The sequence below is a fragment of the Micromys minutus genome (genome assembly GCF_963924665.1).
Source record: "Micromys minutus genome assembly, chromosome: 23".
Lineage (NCBI taxonomy): Eukaryota > Metazoa > Chordata > Mammalia > Rodentia > Muridae > Micromys > Micromys minutus.
The window spans coordinates 13,747,651-13,768,751 of NC_137958.1; the positions used below are offsets into that span (position 1 = coordinate 13,747,651).

General features: G+C 39.4%; 1 protein-coding gene across 1 annotated transcript in view; it reads left to right on the forward strand.

The window, feature by feature from the left end:
- The window catches only part of RSBN1L (round spermatid basic protein 1 like), a gene marked incomplete at its 5' end in the record, with an annotated part of 48,633 nt that extends 34,081 nt beyond the window's left edge, over positions 1 to 14,552 (forward strand). The window contains 4 exons of the mRNA XM_080936558.1: positions 696 to 838; positions 5,862 to 6,029; positions 10,724 to 10,832; positions 10,911 to 14,552. Coding sequence (XP_080792684.1) covers positions 696 to 838; positions 5,862 to 6,029; positions 10,724 to 10,832; positions 10,911 to 11,531 — 1,041 coding nt within the window. The 3' untranslated portion in view covers positions 11,532 to 14,552. The remainder of the gene's footprint in view (positions 1 to 695; positions 839 to 5,861; positions 6,030 to 10,723; positions 10,833 to 10,910) is intronic.
- Between the last annotated feature and the right edge of the window lie 6,549 nt (positions 14,553 to 21,101).

Here is a 21,101-nt window from a genome sequence, read left to right on the forward strand (position 1 = left end):
TTACAGATCCAAGTTCAAGGACTGTCAGGGCTACAGAGAAACCAAAACCAAAACTGAAAAGACTAAACAAATATAAACACATATATTTGGCGTTGTGTTTGATTATGACTAATTAAGGAAACACTTAGTTTTATTGAACTCAAATTTGTTTTCAAGGTTGTTGTGGAGACTACTTGCTTATTTGGCAACGTATTAAATTGTATTGCTCTGTGTTGGAATGACATTCAGTGATAGGAGGACATTGAGTCCTCTAGGAGAGCGGGTCTCATGAGTCGTGTGAGCACAGTGTTCCTTTGAGCAGAATTGAACAGAACTGTCTGAAACTAAGCACATGACAAATAGGGATATGTTAATATACTATGTATTTCAAATGCTTAAGTTGTGGGTGAACTTATGTGTAAGGGAGGATGTGTTTTCTCTTCCTCCAGTCTCATTTTAGCTTTTACTTTATTAGTACATTGTAAGGATTCTTATAGGGAGAATTGCAAAGTTTTTTTTTTTTTTTTAATTATCAATCTGTTTTATCTATTGGCTTTCAGATCAACTTTTATTTTTCCTTTTGAGATTAAAATATAATTACATTATTTTCCCCTTTTCTTTCCTACCCCTGCCCATGTATTCTTCCATGCAGTATTTAATATGTATTTGAAGATATATTTTGAAAATAATTAATGTATGTAATTATTTATTTCTAGTGTACATTGCCATGGGGAACACTATCTAGTCTAAAATTAGAGAGTCGGAAAGATAGTGATGACGGTCCCATCATGTGGGTGCGTCCAGGAGAACAAATGATCCCTGTGGCTGATATGCCAAAGTCACCCTTCAAAAGGAAAAGGTTTGTTGTACACATCTTTATCAGTGAGGATGGACTTGGTGTGTGTGTATGTGTGTGTCTATTGTAGAAGAAAAAGTTTATAGCATAAGTTGAAGAAAATTTCTGACACAGGCCACATGTTAATATACTTGGTTATAAAACAGCACAGTTTTATATCACAGACATGAGAAATAAGCAAATAAAATAAGTTAAAACTAGGAGTTTAAAGATGTCACTCATACGGAGAGATTTTGGAATAAATTTAACAGCTGTTCAGAACTTGTATTAAGAACTAAGCCACCTTATGGGAGGATGACAGAAAGCAGTGCACTGTGCTCTGGATTGAGAGGAACGAGTTTCCTTTCAGTTGACTGTTTGCCTCAGTTGGGTTTGTGCTCCTAGGATTGGAGAGAGAAGGAGTAAAGTTTAAAAAGAGGAAGGTCAAGGCACTTAAGAGTTAGTGGAAATCACCATAAGACTCAAGTAGAGCTGGACATGGTGGTGGCACACCTTTTATCCCAGCACTTGGGAGGCAGAGGCAGGTGGATCTCCTGGAGTTCGAGGCCAGACTGGTCTATAGGGTAAGTTACAGTGCAGCCAAGAGTACAAAGCGAAACTCTGTCTCAGACCCCTGTACCCCCCCCCCCCAAATAAAAGACTCAAATAGGTTATTGGAAGAGGATAAAGCTCATAAATGTGAATATATTTACCACTTAATATATGAGGCAGAGTACCTGTCTCATCAAAAATGTCATATTAACAGATAAACAGAAAACTGAAAGAAATCTCAGCAACCCTAGACAAACCCAGACACTCAGTGGCAGTACTGTTTGAGCAATAGGTCTCAAGAGCCAAGTTCACAACAGTGACTGACTAGAGTAAAATGTGACAGACTTAAATTAAACTAATGAGCACATATAAAAATCTTGTGGAAAAATAATCACCTGCCAGTAAGTTTTATTTTAGAGAGAGGTAGATAGAGATTTCTGTTTATTATTTGTCAACAAATAATAAGATTACGGGCAATAGGCATATTAGGCATATGATGTAAGCTTTTTATATATCGTTTATGGAAGAGTAAGCAGGTAGAGTTTTGTGAAAGTAATATCTAACTGTGATCCCTTACCCTTGGGAAGAGTTATTCTGAGAAATACAAGCACTACAAGCTATTGTTTAGGGATGTTGATTGTGGCATTGTTCGCACTAAGAAATTTAACATGTCTGAATGTCTACCATTAGGGAATGTATCTTAAATATATCTTATAAATATGGCAAAATGTGGTAAAACTTTGTTTAGTTCTGGAAGGGCATCTTTATTGGTTACTTCGTGGGTTGCTGGGACAAAAATATCTGACAGTAGTTTTAAGGAAGTGTCGTGTACATACGTGTGTGTGGGCGTGCGTGTGAGACATAGAGTGGACTAAATGTTTTAGGAGGGCATCCCCATCAAGACAGGGAAGGCATGGCAGCAGGAGCATGAGGCATGTGGTCAATTCCGTCCACAGTCAGGAGCAGATAGGAATGCATGCCCTTCCTGCAATCCCCTTTGGAAACCCTGTATCTAGTTTGAAACTCAGGCTGCTGGAATCGCATTGCTTGCATTCAGGGTAGGTCTTTCTTCCTCTGTTAAATCTCTCTGCAAGTTCCCTCAGAGACAAACTTAGAGGTGTGCATTCTCTATGATTATACATCCAGTCAAGCTGACAAGATTAATCATAAAATTCATGACATTCAAAGAGCAAAATGTAGAAAATCAATGTAGATGTAAAAGGTCAAAAATGAGAATGAAATTTCTATACTTTATCAGGCTAGGACTATTTGGAGACTGACTTCAGTGACACATGATGTCTTCTAAAGTCAACTGGAGTTCAACCCCTAATGTCCAGTGGCACCTGAACAAATAGACTCATGAAAAATAATGTTGCATTTTTGGAACAAAGTAGTAAAGGTGCTCACTTATCTATTCAAACAAGGGACAAATGGCCCATGGGATGAGACCAAGGAACTCTCCTGTTAGCTGCTATAACTGCATCTTAGCTCATTAGTCCCTTTTCTCTGCTTGTCCAATGCTCTCCTGTGACATATTTCAATACATTCTCTTTATGATTTCATGTCCTTCACAATTCTCTCACTGTTGGTGTTTCTGGCCTTTAATATGGCTATTTCACAAAGTAACCAGTGATAAATCTGATTATTTGAAATAGGGTCTTACTACATATTCATAGTTGGTCCTGAATTTGAGATTCTCATGCTTGAATCTCCTAAGTGCTGGAATTACAGGCTTATATTAACGTGTGTCTTATTTTTTTCTTTATGAAAAAAAGAAATGATCTGTGAATATGTATTTGTGTTGACAGTGTGGTGGGTCATGCCTGTGATCCCAGGATTCAGGAAGTTTAGGCAGGTAGATTATTAATTACTTCAAGCACAAGGGGTCAGTCTGGGTTATATACTGAGTTCAGAATTACAAAAGACACTCTAAATCAAAAAAGTAGCATGATCTTTGTGTATTAGACAGTGGTTAACACAGAAACTCAGAACTAGTCAGAGTGTAGTGAATTAATGTCAGGGGAGCACTCAGCCCTCAACGGGGCATTAAAACACCCCTTTCCCACAAGGTTTTAGAAGAAGGGGAAGAAAGATATAAGAGCCAGAGGTCAGAGGACCCCAGTGAGGTAGTATCTTCTGGAAATACAGTATTGCTGTATTCATAAACTCAGAACAACAACTATGGTTACCTACATAAGACCAGCACAAGATCAAGCCAGTTAACATTCTAGCATGGTGGTCTAGGGAGTCATGAGCCCTGACTCCTAACTGATAGCTTGTGAGGGAGAGGCCAGCTTTCTTTAAAGTTGTGGTCCCTGGTCAGCTTTGTCCCAGGGGATGTCTTCATGCCCATGAGAATGTAGGCAGTACAAAATAGTCTTGTTAGGTTTTTAAAACTAAAGACAAAGTTGGAAAGAGGCAGGGATGTGAACTAAACATCAGGAAGAAGGTGTAGGGAGGAATAGCAGGTGAATATGATCAAAATACATTGTACACATAGATGACGTTCTCAAAGATTATTAAGAATATATTTTTTAAACTGTATGTGGAGAAAAGGTTAGAAAAATATACTAAGTTAACTTCGTGATCATAGAGTTGGTACAAGGCGAGGGAGTGGCTTTTTCTAGATAACTAAAATTATTTGAATGATTACATGGATTATTTTAAGCAACAGAACAGGGTTTGTAGAGATGGCTCAGTAGTTAGAGCACTTTTATTCTTAAAAGACTCAGGTTCTATTCCCACCACCCATTTAATGCTCAGAGCCACCCAGTAACAGGATCAATCTTGTACTCTCTTCTGACCTCTGAAGGCACCAGGCACACACATGATGTACTACATCTGTGTGGGCAAAACATTCATGCACATAAAATAAATAAACTTAAACTAAAATCAAACTTAACCCAAACCAAAACAGGACAAGCTGCCCTTGAGTAAATAAATGGTAGGTTTCTTGATGGCAGGGACTCTGTTGGGCTAGTTCCAGAGTGTCTGCTGCTTAGTAGGTAATGGGTTCTATGAGTGAACGTCTAAATGGATGGCAGTTGTATAATTGTGGTTTTCGGCACTTATTCTCTTTTCATTTTTGAAAGATTACTTTAAAAATTAAATTATGTGTTTATATTTGGGTGTGTGTCTGTGTGTGGGTATGTACAGGTGCCTGTGGAGGACAGAGGTGTCCCATCCCTCTGGAGCTAGAATTAAAGTGCTTCTGAGCCACCCAGCATGGGCTCTGGAAACTGACCTCTGGTTCTCTGTCAGAGCAGTCCTGCCTTTTAACTGCAGAACCATCTCCAGCCTTGAACCTGACAGCCCTGCCTGTCCTGGAACCCACTGTGTAGATAGATCAGGGTGGCCTCAAATTATAGAGATCTGCCTGCCTCAGCCTCCCGACTGCTGGGATCAAAGGTGTGTGCCACTACCCCTGCTTGTTTCAGGATCTTAAGCAAGTTTAATCAGAGTCTGTTGCCAGAATAATGTAGACATAAACTTTTAGATATAATGTAAAAGGGTTCACCTGTCCCTAGCAGAGTTCCTCTGTACTTCATGATTTATTGCCCATGATATGTGGTGCTTCCATTGTCTGTTGCTGTGAAACTAATAACAGATATACAAGCTACATGTGTGTTGAAGGATTCGAATGTGATACCAGCTAAAAGTCCACTAGCCTTCTATAGGAAGTGGCAGCCTAATCTAACTTTTTGACACAGATAGAATATTAATCACAAAGAGCAAAAACATATGTTACAGTCTGGTAAGCCTAATGCAGGATACACAAAGCATCGAGCAGTAGAGGGCAGAGAGGCCAATTTCGGGTGACGTGGAGTAGCAGCCACAAACTACAGAGAAGGAAAAGGATAGCCTTTGGGCAGACTTGGTTCCCCCTTTCCCCATTCTGTAGACTAACAGGAGAGATCTCTCTAGTGTGCGAGCCAACAGGCTCTGTGTGCTAATGATTTAGAGGACGAGGAATGGACCAGTCTGTAGGACACTGCTGTCTCGCAGGGCAGAGCTATAAGTTTGCTTTCTGCCCCCAGTAAACTCTTTGGTGGTGTCACTGCCTAGGTTTTTGTTGTTAACCTTTTTTTTTTAAATCCTTTCTTGTTCTTTTGTTTATTATTATGTTTTTTTTTTTTAATCTTTCTTTGAAATTCTCCTATGGGTAGCAGCCTCATCTGTCACTGTTGTCTCCTATAGTAATCTCAGTACCTATGAGGCACCTGCTCTAAAGCAAGTGTCATCATACATTTAAAGTTACCTGTTTGTTCTAGAAGTATGCATTGTATCAAATAAGTGCACAGAGTAGCTCCAAACTCCAGGGCCGCCTCATGTGTAAGGTATTTCCCAGACTAGGGGACTGATCATTGTACTTTTTGTTAGCCTTTTTTATTTTAGAAATTAAATACCTTCTTTTGTCTGAACTCAATGTGATTATGAACTATCTGGTAAGGAAACAAACCCCAGTATATAAATATAAATCTCTTTGTAAAAACAGAACTACCAATGAAATTAAAAACCTTCAGTATCTACCTCGAACCAGTGAGCCTCGGGAGATGCTGTTTGAAGACAGGACGAGAGCCCATGCAGATCACATAGGACAAGGCTTTGAACGACAGACCACGGCAGCTGTTGGAGTGCTGAAGGCCGTGCACTGTGGACAGCGGTATGTGCAGCTACTGCTTTTGAGGTTATTTTATGTGCATTGGTATTATGTGTGTAGTGCCTGCTGAGGCCAGAAGAAGGCATCTGGTGCTCTGAAACCGGAATGACAGACAACTGTGAGCACATGGGTGTTAGGGAAGAACAGTTGGTGTTCTTAACTGCTGATTCCCACTATTGCTCTTTTTACCTGGTGATGGTTGTTCTAGGACTTGAACCCAGGGTCTTGCATGCATTAACTTTTATTTTATCACTATTTTTCTTTAATTTTAAAATTATATTTAATTTCATTATTTTTTTTTTTTTATGAGTACACTGTAGCTGTCAGACACACCAGAAGAAGACATCAGATCCCATTGCAGGTGGTTGTGAGCCACCATGTGGTTGCCGGGAATTGAACTCAGGACCTCTGGAAGAGCAATCAGTGCTCTTAACTGCTGAGCCATCTCTCCAGCCCCCCAATTTTATTATTTTTGAGACAGGATATTACTATGTAGTTGGCCTTACTATGTGTGACTGGCCTGGAGCTCACTATATAGATCAGGCTAGCCTCAAGCTCTCAGAGATTCATTTGCCTCTGCTCCCAAGTGCTGGAATTAAAGTTATATGCCATTTAAAACCAGTCAGGCTGCGCAGTGGTGGCATTGTAAACTATAGGGAAACTAGATTTACTTGGTATTTACTAAATGCCCATTTACAAATGTTGTCTCAGTTTACTTTTCTTTTCTTTTTTTTTTTTTTTTTTGTGTGTGTGTGCTTATATTATACACGGGAACACATTATATTATGCAGGGCCGTCAGTTTGGTTAGTAAGGGCTAAGTTTAAGACTCGTCCCTCTTTTGTCTGCTTCTTTCTGTCTCTGACCGCCACAGTATTAGGGTTATGGTTGCAGGACGTTTATGCCTGGCTTATTACATGGATGCTGGGGCCCTAACTCAGTTTCTCAGCAGTAGGTGCACCTGTTGCACTAACTCCAAAACGTCCAGAAACTAGCTTAATTCTTAAAATACTTTCAAAAATTTGTAGCTTTTAAGGTTTTTTGAAAAGTATAATTTAAGATTTCTATATAAGGACACACTCTTCTTAAGGACTTCTAATGTAGCATGCCTCGTCATTAAAGAGAAATTGTAGTACTGCCTTACAAATTAATACCACATAGAGTCTAGTGCCACCACCTCTGCTTGACTGGGGACTGCCTCTCAGGTTAGCCTGAGTGCTCAGAGCAAGCTGGTCGCCTCGAGACCCCCTGCGGCCTCTTCTGTGTTAATATTAAAGATGGGAGGCAAGTGGTTTTGTTAGTACTGTAAGAGCTGTGCTAGTTGCTTCCTGTGGGTGTGTGACTGAGTACCAGCCATCACTCCAAGTGCTCTTACTCCAAGGAGTAAGAGCCTGTTTGGACTGTGTGCAGGTCCATGCAGCAGACTGTTGCCTCATCACTGTGTGCTGACATATACTGACACTAGGGAAGCTGGTGTCGCTTGCTTCCTTTTTTTTTTTTAAATCTTTTTTGTGTTCTGTATGTTTTCTTTATATTAAGTATCATAGTATCATTCTTTTGTTACCTCTTTTTTCTTCCCTCCCTTTTAAAAAAATAATTTTATATATGAGTACGCAGTAGCTGTCTTCAGACGCACCAGAAGAGGGCATCTAATCCTGTTACAGATGGTAATGAGCTGTGTGGGTGCTGGGAATTGAACTCAGGACTGATCTCTGGAAGAGCAGCCAGTGCTCTTAACCGCTGAGCCATCTCTCCAGCCTGCCCCCCACCCCTTTTTTTTTGAGGCTGGGTTTTTCTGCATAGTCCTGGCTGTCCTGGGCTTGCTCTATAGACCAGGCTGCCCTCAAGCTCACAGAGATTGGCCTGCCTGTACCTCCCACATGCTGGGATTAAAGGTGTGTACCACCATGCCTGGCTGTACTAAAGTATTCCTAGAGTCCTGTTTAGTATCAGGTTTAAGTTTAAGATTTTGATGGCTTTATGAGACCAGAAGAAGGTGTTGGATCCTCAGAAACTGGCGTTACAGGCAGTTGTGAATTGACTTACATGGGTACTGGGAACCAAATCCAGACACTGAACCCCCAAGTTTAGTTATGTAGATTAGGCTGGCCTTGAAGTCTTAGAGATCTGCCTGCCTTTGCTTTCCAGATGGTGTGATTAAAGGCCTGTGCCTGTATGCCTGGCCCTTAAACACATTTTTTTTTTTTTTTTGAGGTAGTATCTCATTATGTTGCCTAGGCTAAACTTTTTGCCTATGCCAACCTCTTTTCTCAGGTTTCTTGAATGCTGAGGTGACAGTATTCTGCTGTGTCTAGTTTAGTATTGATTTAGACTACAAAGAACTCTTCTGTTGATAGGACAGGGTTTGTGAGTCATTAATCATACTGCATAACTGTATAAGCATCACTAAGCCAGGACTTAATAAATTCGAATATGGGGTTTGCTTCATAAAGTTTGGTTTTCCTATGTAAAAGTGTGTGTTCCATGTGTTTAAGTGTGGATAAGCCTCCATTGCTGCTCTTCGCCCTCAGCTATGAGACAAGACAGCTGCCTGTAGGCTACCTGGGATTCTCTTGTTTCCATCTCCCAGCTTGCTCCGTGAACCCTGGGGCTGCACTGCTCAGCTCTACGTGGTCCTGGGGGTGAGCTCAGGCCTTCACACGCGCTTGTCACTTGCTTCCCTGTGAGCCAGCTCCAGCCCATAATTCAGTTGGTGTAACTTGAATTAAATGAAACATACCAATTTTAAGTCTGTTGCTTGTTTTGACTAATTTATTTACTTTACCACAGTGAAGATGTAGTTTGACTTCTCAATATTCTTGGCAGCTATTCACTTCAGTCATTTTTCTCCACCTTACATACCCATTAATATACTGCTTTCTGTCTCTCTGTTAGTCTGTCAGTTACTTCTCTTGTTGCTGTGATAAGAAATGTCTGAGAAACAGTTTAAAGAAGGATGGGTTCACTTGACTTGCACATGGTTTTAGAGGGTCAGTCTGTGGATGTGTGCTCCCATGCCCTTGGCAAGCACATCATGCTGGCAGGACTGTTAAGCAACTTGTGTTTTTCTTTCAGTACTTTAATTTTCTTCAGTACTTTTCTTTGAAAGCCTGCATTCCAATGACTGGTTACTGTCATTTTCTGTATATAATGTCATCCACAGTCCTTTGCCACTGAACCATAGGAATTTGACTATGTGTGACATCAGCTCTGTTTTTGAGATTGTGTTTTAATGACATTTCTCCCTTCCCCGTCCTCCCTGAAGCCACTCCCTTTATCTCACATCAGTCATTACTGCATGTGCATGTATTTGTATGTATAGACATAGTCTCCAGTATGGCCTGTTGATTCCATCTACTGTTACTTGTGTGGATGGTCTCGGGGCTGATTTGGGCACTTGACAACCATTAGTGTGCCTTTTGCCGGGGGCCCAAGTCTCCTACTCTCTGCTTTCCTCAGCCACCCGTAATTCTTTGTACAGGGTTTCTTTCCCCAGTGGAGTTTGGCGTGTTTGTTGGTGTCCTCTTCGGGTGGTTATATTGGTGAGGCTTTATGGTGGAGCTCTTGACATTATTAGAAGATACATTCTCACAGCACAGCCCCTGGTCATCTGCTCTTACAATCTTTCCACCCGTCTTCTACAGTGCTGTCCTGAGCCTGAGGTACGGGAGTGCTTTGTAGTTGTGGTAACTGAGACGAGGCTCTACAGCTCTGGGTATTGATTGGTTATGGTTTTTGTTAGTTGATTCTGTCAGTCTAGATAGACCCTGATATGAATTTTCTTACATATTACATTGCTTGGAATTTTACTTCAAAAGTGTATTTTGAGCATCTGTGAAAATGTATTTGTATATTTCTGATTGAGTAATTTGGGAATTTTTTATAATTTATATAAAAATTTAATGTCTCCAGTGAAGAATATGAATATTTTACTGAATATTTCTTAATTTACTGTTACTAAGTCTCACTAGTAGTAGCCTTACTAATAATACAGCAATGGAATAAAATCTAGCAAGAGTCACTTATGAGTTGTATGCTTTCTGTCTGATACTACTAGGCCCAACCCTACCAAGTGCCCAAGATTCTTTAAGATTAGATGGTCCAGGTAGACAGGTAGTAGTATCTTCTACAGAACAAGAAGGTGTTGCGCCTCCCAGCTCAGTTTATAGACATGAACCACCTCTACCTATACTTCTAATTATAAAACTTAATGATACCTGAACATTTCCGTTTACTCCTCTCATCCAGATACACCGTTACTTACCCTCTCCATACCCAAGTCTTTCTCTTCCCAATCTCTGATAACCACCATTTTGTGTTTTGCCAAGAACTGAGGGTGGGCATGTGCTCTATGTCTTTCTATGCTTGTTTCAACTTCTTTTATGCAGCAGATGCAATTTAAAGGAAAATTGAGCTGTATTTTAAAATGAGATATTTAGTTTTTATGGTTTGTGTAATTGATTTATACAAAGCATTACAATTATAATTCTAAATCGACTGTATTTTCTAATCTTTCAAGCCCTGGACAGCAGTACTAAAGAGTAAAGCAAGTTGGTAGTCTGTTTAGGTTGGAACTCTTGATTTAAATGTAGGAATGATTTTCATTAGTGTTGATCATGAACTAGTTTTACTTCAATTTATTAAGAATAACAGAATAAAGCATTAATGGAAGATTTCATTATTATCACTTTTTTTACAGGCCTGATCAACCCCGGGTAACCAAAGATGTAATTTGTTTTCATGCAGAAGATTTTTTAGAAGTAGTTCAACGAATGCAGTTAGACTTACATGAACCTCCACTGTCCCAGGTAAAACTTAAATAATTATCATTTTTCATTTAGAGTTTGTTGTTCAAAGACTTACCTGTATTCTTGTTTCTTTTTTAGTGTGTACAGTGGGTTGACGATGCAAAACTTAATCAGCTGAGGAGAGAAGGCATTCGCTATGCCAGGATTCAGCTGTATGACAATGACATTTATTTCATTCCAAGGAATGTTGTCCATCAGTTCAAGACGGTCTCGGCTGTATGCAGTTTGGCATGGCACGTCCGACTTAAATCATATCACCCAGAGGAGGCCACTTGTCACGGTGCAATTACTCATGAAAAAGGCATAGAATCGGGTCCCACATCATCAGTTCCTGGAACTCACACTGACAACCAAGCCTCCTCAGACTCTGTGTTGTCAGACAAACTTCATTCTAAGTATGAATCACAACAAATTAAACAAGAACCTGTTACACCTGTAAGAATCAAGGAAGAACCTGTGATGGTTACTATCCCTGAAAAGATTAGAACACCAAATAATACAGAAGGCAAGAGCAGTAAGGCGAAGTTGGGTCATGTTCAGTTTCCAGACTTTCATATTGACATGGATTCTGCATTTGAGAACAACAAAGACTTAAAGGAAGACTCCTGTCCTGGAGGAGTCAGTAACACAGTTGACAAACGGCAACATAGTTGTATACATTCAAACCAAGACAGAAGTGGTGATGACAATTTGTGCTAAACTTGTACATTGCATATAACCTTTCTTTAAAAATAATTTGTAATGATTGATGAAATCTGAACGCAAGCCTAGGAATTGCTCTCAAGTCTGTTACAAAATATAGTTTATGTAGCTTTGTAACATTCCTCAGTGCCTGCCCATAACTGTGAAGTGTACTGCACTTAGGGCCAGGTGCACGTAGCATTGCAGACTCAAATACACAGGAGTCTTTAGACAAGTCATTTGAGTTGGAGTTTTAGGTTTTAGAGTAGAGCTGACAAAATCATATAAATATATTTTTTGTAAAATGAGCCAGAATTCTTTTGACAACTTAAGGTTTTTTTCCATAGAGCTTATTTATACCAAGGTTTTTTTCCATTTTAAATGTGTCAGCACTGTAGTGTAAATAACTCTACAGAACCTTTTTAGTGTGATTTATATCAAAATGTGAGCCACTTAATAAAGGTTCATAATAAATGCTTTCTGTTGAGTTTGCAAAAACACTGATAATTCAGTTTAATTGTTTGATATATTATGTTTCTGTTAATATATACATGAGGGGAAGTGATGGAGGGAAAAATGTGTGTTCAAATCTGGAAAATGTTTAAATTTTTCATACTGTACAAACATTCAAAAAGCCACGATTCAGTTATGAAAGCATATACATATGAAGTGTGTGTGTGTGTTTGTGTGTGTGTCTGTGTGTGTGTGTGTGTGTGTACATGTACATGTATGCTTGGGAATGTATATATGTATATTGTTTTGCACAATTTCTTAAATTGATGAATATATAAAAATTCTTAGTGCTATTTCCTGGATTGTATTCTAAAATATTTATGTTCATCCGTAAAAAAAAAATAATTTAATTGATCGAGTTTTAGAAGTTGGGAGAAACTAAGTATGTTGATGGTTTTTATCCTTCTAATTAATGAAGTTAATGTGGCTGGAGTCTTTAGCCTTAGTGTAATTTTTTTTCTTTGTACAAGTAATAAGTTTAGAAATTTTTCTAATGAGCACCTGTATGTTTAATAATAACTGATTTAAAAAATTACAGAAAGTTTAATTATGAGTAATTAAACGTCTTCTTTTACATCTTTCCATGCCACAAGAACTTTTAAACTAAGGGCAGTGACAGTGAGTCAGCTGCCATGTGCAGATATAACTAGCAAACACTGTCAGATCATCTTCCTCAGGACCCTTTGCCAGCCTGCAGGGCAAATGTAAGGTGTACTATGTGTGGGAGACAGGATGGTCAGTGCCTGCAAGGTGAGTAGACATCCGCACCCACGGACCTCAGCATGCTTCTAGTCGGCTTCCACTTCCGTATGGACGTGTGTGCATGCAAGAAGCGCTAATCATTGCAAACATTTTGGTAATGTCTTATTCGGGGGTCCCTGCCGTGATTGATGACTTTCAGTTGGCTTTCCTTGTGCTGCGTTGCCTTTTGGGAGACCACTGTTTCCATTTCAGTGGGTTCCATTTTCACCTCGTTTTTGGTAAGCCATCAAAGTTCATGCTTCTGGTTGGGGAGAAACCACTTAGAAAAATGTATTTCTCTAGAACTGATGAAAATCAACACCAGCAGCAGTGTCTTATCTCCTGACTTGACGTAGGCAAATAAAGTGGGAGATGCTGGTGGTTTATAGGAGGAACTCAGGGTGTTTGCAGTCGGGGAAGTTTTATGGCATAAAGAAGTTGAAATCATGACAGTGTAAGTAGGGCTTGGTTTATATGTAACTGGCTGCCTTTCACTGCACTTATTCAATCTACTCAAAGCTAAATTTAGGGTTCTTCACCATTTTTCTCAAGATGGGATAGCAAAAATTCTTAACAAATGAGTATTAAGAAATGGGAAGGGATATTGTTAAAATTTAGTTTTTAAATTGATGGTGATATATTTATTACAGTATGTTTTCTTCCCAGTCGCATATATGTAGGCCCACTGGGGTCATACTGTAAGAAAACGCTGTTAGGGTATTTTCTTATATGAGCCTTAAGTTCGAGCTTAAAGGAAGGCACATCTGAGATAGCATAGCATTGCTTTAGGGATGGGTTCTTCTGTAACCCTTAGTTAACATAGTTACCACACAGATTTATCATACTCTCTCTGAAGGTGAAGCATATGTAAACCAGCAGGCTCAAGATTTCAAGATAAAGCCTTACAGACTTGAATCATGCTTATGCCCCAGGCTTACGGGTTATTTTTTAAAATCCTCTTCCGATGCCATTTGAGAACTTGTTAACTACCTTTGTTACACACAAATTCCTATTTTAATATTGCATAATGTTTTCTAGTTAGCACACTCCCATTCTCTATGTGAATATAAGATTTTTATTTCCAATATCTCGGACCAGAACAATAAAGCACTCAAGGTATAGTTTTAATAAGGTCATATGTTATATAGAGTGAATGTTGTATAAGTTATTAAGGAATATACCCATCTTCACATAAAAACTTAGGTACCTCAGTGGTATTTGATATATATCCTTTTTTTCCTTTTTTCTAATTTTATTTATATTTTCTTAGATGTCTAAGTAGTATATATCCCACACTCAGGTTAGCTATCAAAAATTAAATAAACATTTTTGATATTTAGTTGCAAATTTACTTAAAGCCATATATTGATTATCTTCCTTATGACAAAACTATTGACCTTAATGATCAGGTTGGTTTAGCACTGTGTATTGTATGTATGTGTGTATTTCTGAGTAAGTTTGTTGGAAATATGTTTTCAAAATAGGAGGAGTAGGAAATTCAGGATAGGAAAGAATTTCTTAGGCTAAATGTTTAAGGAATGTAATTAATGTACTCAAAGTAAGAATTTTTTTCCTAAATTCAGTTTTGTGTAAGGGGATTTTTGTTTTTTTCCTCTTTTGTAAATAATAAATTAGCATTGTTTGGTAAATTTGCTCTTTTGGGGGTGTTGGAGGGACAGTTTATTTATATGTAAAGCAGTTACTTCCATTTAGCCAAGGGACAGATTTGCTTCTGGTATTTGAGAGGCTATTTTCCTTGTCTTCCACCTTTCAATAAATACTAAGATGGATAACCACAATCTTTTTACCTTTGTTTTGTAATTATTCTCTTGAGTCTGACATTACATTTAGTCCCAGACTTCCTGTTTGTCTGTATCTACTGTCTTCTGGTGGGGATGGGAGTGTTGTCTTATTCCATTTATCTGTCTTTCTAGCTTGTCCTGTACTTCATGCCCAACTAAAGAATATGAAGGAGCTGAGAGAAATCTGTGGGCATTCAGACTTTATGTTAATTAGGAACTATAAGCAAAATGTATTAGTTTCTTTTAAAAATATTGTATTTTTATGTGTATGGGCTTTTGCCTTCATGTGTGTCTGTGCATCTCTGTGCACAATGCTCAGAGGCTCTATTAGGACAGGGCTTCTCAACCTTAATGCTGCAATCGTCTCATATAGTTCCTCATGTTATGGTGACCCCCAACTATAAATTATTTTGATACTTTTAGGAATCAAAATACAAATTTCTGTGTTTTCTGATGTCTTAGGTAACCCCTGTGAAAGGGTCATTCTATCTCTTTAGGAGGTTGTGTGCTGCTATATAGGTGCTGGGAATTGAACCTGGGAGCTCTGGAAGAACAACCATAGCTCTTACCTACCAAGCCATCTCTCCAGCCCATTTGTATTTCTTCACTGTGATTTTCCTACCATTATTGTGAAAATACAAGAGCTATGATTCCAAAATTAATTTGGACAGTCTTATCCCTGTCCTCACAGGATTTTCTTGTTGAAATTCTATGTAACTGAGCCACATTATTTATGTTGAACCACCACCTTTTAAAATCATTTTTATTGGATATTCTCTGTATTTCCATTTCAAATGTTATTCCCTTTCCCCCCACTCCCATCCCCCTCCCCATCCCCTTGCTTCCATGAACCACCCTCTCAACCACCTACTCTCCACTCAGCGCCTTGGCCCTCCACTGGGAAAACAAGTCTTCAGTGGACCAAAGTCTTCTCCCATTTGATGCCAGACAATGTTATCCTCTGCTACATATGCAACTGGAGCCATGGGTCTCTCCATGTGTACTTCATTGGTTGGTGTTTTAGTCTCTGGGAATTCTGGAGGGTTTGGTTGGTTGATACTGTTGGTCTTCCTATGAGGTTGCAGACCCTTTCAGCTCTTTGAGTCCCTTCTCTAGCTCCTCCATTGGAGTTCTTGTGCTCAATCCAATGGTTAGCTGCAAGCATCCTCATCTGTATCAGTATAGCTCTGGCAGAGCCTCTGAGGAGACATCCATATCAGGCTCCTGTCAGTAAGCACTTCTTGGCATCAGCAATAGTGCTTAAGTTTGGTGGCTGCATATGAGGTGGATCCCCAGGTGAGGCAGTCTCAGAATGATCTTTTCTTCAATCCCTACTCCTGTATTTGTCCCTGTATTTCCTCCTGTGAGTGTTTTGTTTTCCCTTCTAAGAAGGGCTGAGGCACCCCCATTTTGGCTTTCCTTCTTGAGCTTCATAATGTCTGTGAATTGTTTCTTGGTTATTCAGAGCTTTCTGGGGCTAGTATCCATTTATCAGTGAGTGCATCCCATGTGTGTTCTTTTGTGACTGGGTTACCTCACTCAGGATGATAGTCTCTAGTTCCATCCATTTGCTTACGAGTTTTATGAAGTCATTGTTTCTAATAGCTGAGTAGTACTCCACTGTGTAAATGTACCATACTTTCTGTATCCATTCCTCTATTGAAGGACATCTGGGTTCTTCCCAGCTTCTGGCTATTATAAATAAGGCTGCTATAAACATGGTAGAGCACATGTCCTTGTTATATGTTGGAGCATCTTTGGGGTATATGGCCAGGAGTGGAATAGCTGGGTTTTTAGGTAGTACTATGTTCAGTTTTTTGAGGAACCACCAGACTGATTTCTAGAATGGTTGTACCAGCTTACAACCCCACCAGTGGAGGAGTGCTCCTCCTCCACATCCTCATCAGCATCTGCTGTCACCTGAGTTTTTGATCTTAGCCATGCTGACAAAATACCACTTTTCTTGAGTGGGGCTTTTTAGTCCTCATTGTCTCAGGTAAAAATTGTTAGACCCCTTTGTGGTTGAAGTGGTGGGTTTTCAGTGTTTCCCCATGGTCTTTGCTCTAGTCTGTGAGCTCCATTCCTCAAGTAGTCTCAGATTGCAGGACTTTAGCGGGCCTGGTTTCCCACTTACATTTTACTTATCATATGGTCAGATCTAGTTTGTTCTTCCCTCGTACCCTCAAGCATTAGCTGCTCCCTTTCTCCCCCTTCCCGTTGTTGGCATCTCCATCTACACGGTCGTCCTTTGGGACACTAGTTGTTCTTTTTCCATGTACCTAGAGAGACAAGTGCCAGAATGTCTAGTTTATATAGTGTTATATGACAGCAGATGGATGTTCCACGTGGGCTCTTCCAACAGCCCAAAATGTTCTAGGGTGCTCCCAGCCGCTGCCCTCCCTTCACAATCCTAGATAACTCTGTTTTGCTCCAGATAACTCTTGGATAGGATTTTTACTCTGTTTAGAAACATTCCATGTGGTTCTTTTTCTAAAGGTAACAGCCATATATCTACTATCATAACGAAGAGTCTTTATGACACAGTTCTTTCTACCCATCTTCATATTACAGTATTTTCCACCTGATATGGTCAGTTCTCAGCTTCACCAAATGATAGATAAGTATATACTCATCTCAAGGTATCCCTGGGGAATTGGTTCTGAGTCCTGTTTCATATACCCAGATCTTCAGGTATTATGTAAGTATTCTATATAAATATTTGTCTGTAGCTTCTGTATAACCTTAAAGCACTTCTAGCTTACTTATAATATGTAATATAATGTAATGGCATGTAAACTTTTTTCAAGGACAACCCTATATACATGCTCAGTACAGATGCTGTGTTCTTCCCATTTACTTTCAGTCTAACATTGGTTGGCTAGGTGGGCAAGGCACTCCTGGCTATTGAGAGCTGACCATTTGCCATGCCCTCTACGTACTCTGTGAGGTCTTGTCTTTCTTTACACTACCTTAGTGCTGCTGCTGCCTCAGTAGCTTGAGTAGAACAGTCTTCTTTCTCGTGCTCCTTTCAGAGCACAGATTTGACATACATGTTAGTAATGTGTGGTGGGCTCTTGCTCAACCACAAATGTCATTAAGTTTATTTCTCCTCTTGTACCTGACACCTCATAATAATGTGCTTTGTATTCTATAAATGGTTGAGGAAACAGACAAATGATATATGCTTCTATAATTAAAAAAACTCAATTCTTGGGTATAATGCAACAGAAAAGTGAAGAAAATTAGATAAGCAAGCACTGTAGAGAAATCAAGTTTGTCTTGTACTGTACTCCTGGCTAGCATTTAAGGTAGCTATGTAGGTATTAATGTGTTAGACAAACTTGTGTAACAGTCATTGCCTTCTTCCCTCGAAGTTACTTTTTCTGATGATATTGGAAGTTATTACAAATTGTACAAATTAAAGCTACTCTGCTCTGGAGACAAGGTCTCATGTAGTCTTGGCTATCCTTGAATTCACTTGCTTTGCCATGTGACCAGGCTGGCTTGAAACTGAGAGGCCCTGAGTTTCTTCCTGAGTGCTGGGATTAGATCTCTCCCCTCTCCCCAACCATGGGGTCTCTGTAGCCCTGGCTGTCTTGGAACTTGGTATGTAGACCTTGTTCTCGGAGAGTCACATGCCTCTGCCTCCAAAGTGCTGGTCTTAAAAGTAGTGCAATGAAGCAGCACCTAAATGTAATCTGAAGCAGAATTAAATTAGTTTTAACTCTTAATCAATGTTTACACTTTGTGGTTCTTCCTTCTGATAGTATATAACAGAAAATTAGAAATACTGAACCATGAAACTGCACAACTTTTCTTTTTGGCTGCTGAACTCTCAGGAGTTGGGCAAGTACATAAACGTAAAATATTTTCAGTCAATCCTGTAAGGCCACTTCACTGAGATAATAGATAACACATTTATAGAACTGTAGCTGTCTGTAATACAAGTGTGTTAACAGAAATAGCCCCATGTAACCCGAGTCTGTTCCTTGCCTTTGCACATGGGAGGTAACACTCATTATGTTGATTGGTGGAAATCAAATAAAACTGACAAAGGCTGTAGCACACTGCTGGCTTATTGGAGACAAACCTAGCTTCTGCCTCTGGGATTAAATTAGAACAGTAGTTATGAGAGCTGTCTTCTGGGTCATACTGGTTCCTTTCACACCATTTCTGTAATGTTTGCTTCTAGTTTGGGGTGAAGGATGGGCATACGGAAGAAAGGTTCATGAGGGAAAAGGAGGTAAAGGTGTGGCAGTAAGTGGACATTTGAAGTGTCAGACTGCTCAGGTGCGGAAGGTGGCAGCAGAAATCCTCCTCAAGGAACTAAGTGACTAACTAGCAGAATCAGAGTCAGCAGTGCAAGGGCTCAGGAGAAGCTGTACCCAATACCTGGTGTTTGATAAAGAGCATTTTCTACCTACTAATTTTTACCCTTATGTAACAGCATTCAGAGTCTGACTCTCCTGTTCCTCAGAGCCCACGGCCAGATTTCATTGGCCTCAGTCTTAGTTTTTCCCATTATGAGTTGGCATTCCTCTGTCCTGCCCTCAAGGACACTCAAATTTTATGTTTATTCTGCAAGCAACAAATTGACAGTACATTCCTTTGGTAGTTTGTTAGTTAATGTTTGTTATGTAAAGGGACTGACCATTTTACTGTCACCGAAGACGAATGCCTGTTGCTCTTTTGAGTCAGGTGCTTAGGGACACAGGCCTGCCCACCTACGGATGAGAATTCCTTTCCAGATCAGCTGTATTCATTAGTTAACATTAATTCTGCTTATTTGCTGAACTGCAAAACAAAGCAAAGTGGAAAACAGGCCAAATTTGTCAGGCGAGTAATCTTAGAAGGACAGTAAACTTTTATTCTGACACTGTCTGATCCTGGGGCACGTGTGCTGCAAGTTAGCTTACACCAGATCCAAGCACAGCCCTGTCCTTGGTACTTGAGAGCTCTCCATCAGTGGGTTCTTGTTTCATAAAGCTAGCTGGGGGTAAAATATACTCACAGAACACAACTTGCTAACACTTCATGAAGATATTTACTCACAGATTACTCTGAGAAATTATAACAAACTTTATGCTCAGCGCTAACCATAAGTTATGTATCTATCATAACTTAGGAAATTAATGGCTTCAGTAAGAGTCTCTAATATTACTTAAGATAGTGTTTATTTATAATTAGTAAATATTTCTGTTTTATAAAGGAAGTATAAGGAGCTCAGAAAGGCATTTTTTTCCCTTAAATACTATTTTTTCCACTTGTAAGCATTATTTCTTTTTAATGTTTCTCATGACAATGTTGAAGTGTGTTGTTTACTATCGAGACATATATTGATAGTTGTGTATTACACAAAGAAAAATTCTATATTGAAAACCATAGGCCATTAAAATTGTTTATCTTCATGTGCAAGCAGATTGGTTACTGCATTGCCTTTTGCATATACTTCTTACCCATTTCTTGTTAAAAAGACTTACACTTCCTTACCCAGAAGAGAACTGCTTGAACAATTTTATCTGAACCAAGTGATTCTTTGGCTTACACGATGAGAACTTTATTTGTATTTAAGCATATATTCTGGTGACCAGTTTGGAGTGCTCAATTAAATTTGGAGTTACCTGATCAAGCCTGGAATCTTCTAAATACTGTTTCTATGACTCCTATTTTTAGATATTCAGAAACAACACTCCATGAGCAGTTACAGGACAGGAAGGTATTCGTAACTAGATTTTATTTTGATAGCTCTTTAGTTTCAGAAACTTAATATAATTTAAGCTGTTTTGTGGTGTGTAGCTGCATTTGTTATTTTTATTTACAAGAGAGGAATCTTTTGGGGGCCTTGGAAGACAACTCAGTAGATACTTGCTTTCAAAGTTTGAGTACCTGCATTTGGATACCCAGTACCTACACAGAAGCTAAATATTTGGGTAGTGGAGACAAGTAGGTCCTGGATGCAGGGGACTTACTGGCTACTCAGTTTTACCAGCTGGGAAACTCTAGGTTTGGTGAGAGATCCTGCCTCAAAAACTTGTGGACAGCAACTCAGAAAGACAACAGGTGTAGTTGTCGGGCTTCCACACACATGCATAGATCGCTGCACACCGGCAGCCGACAGACACAAAAATTCTGTATTAGTGAAGAAATAATGATCTGCAGAAAACAGGGTTTCTGTAGCCAGGCTGACCTCAAACTCAGAAGTTCTGCTCCTCCAGCTATGGTGATAGACTGCATCCTGTACTCTGTTTCAGACTTTAAACATCAAAATGGCTGCTTTTGGACTGCTGACAGCGAAAAGTCAAAGACACAGGACAAAATCTCTTGAGGGCTAGTGAGGGCAGAGTGGTTAAGAGCTCATGCCACTTCTCTACAGGAGGGGTTTGATTTCAGGACCCAAGTCGAGCATCTATACAAACTACAGCTCCAGGAAATGTGACACCTCTGGCCATGCAAGCACCTGCATCTCCCCGTACATACTATTGCATGCACGAGTACACACACATAGTTTAAAAATAATCTTTAAAAAGTTTTT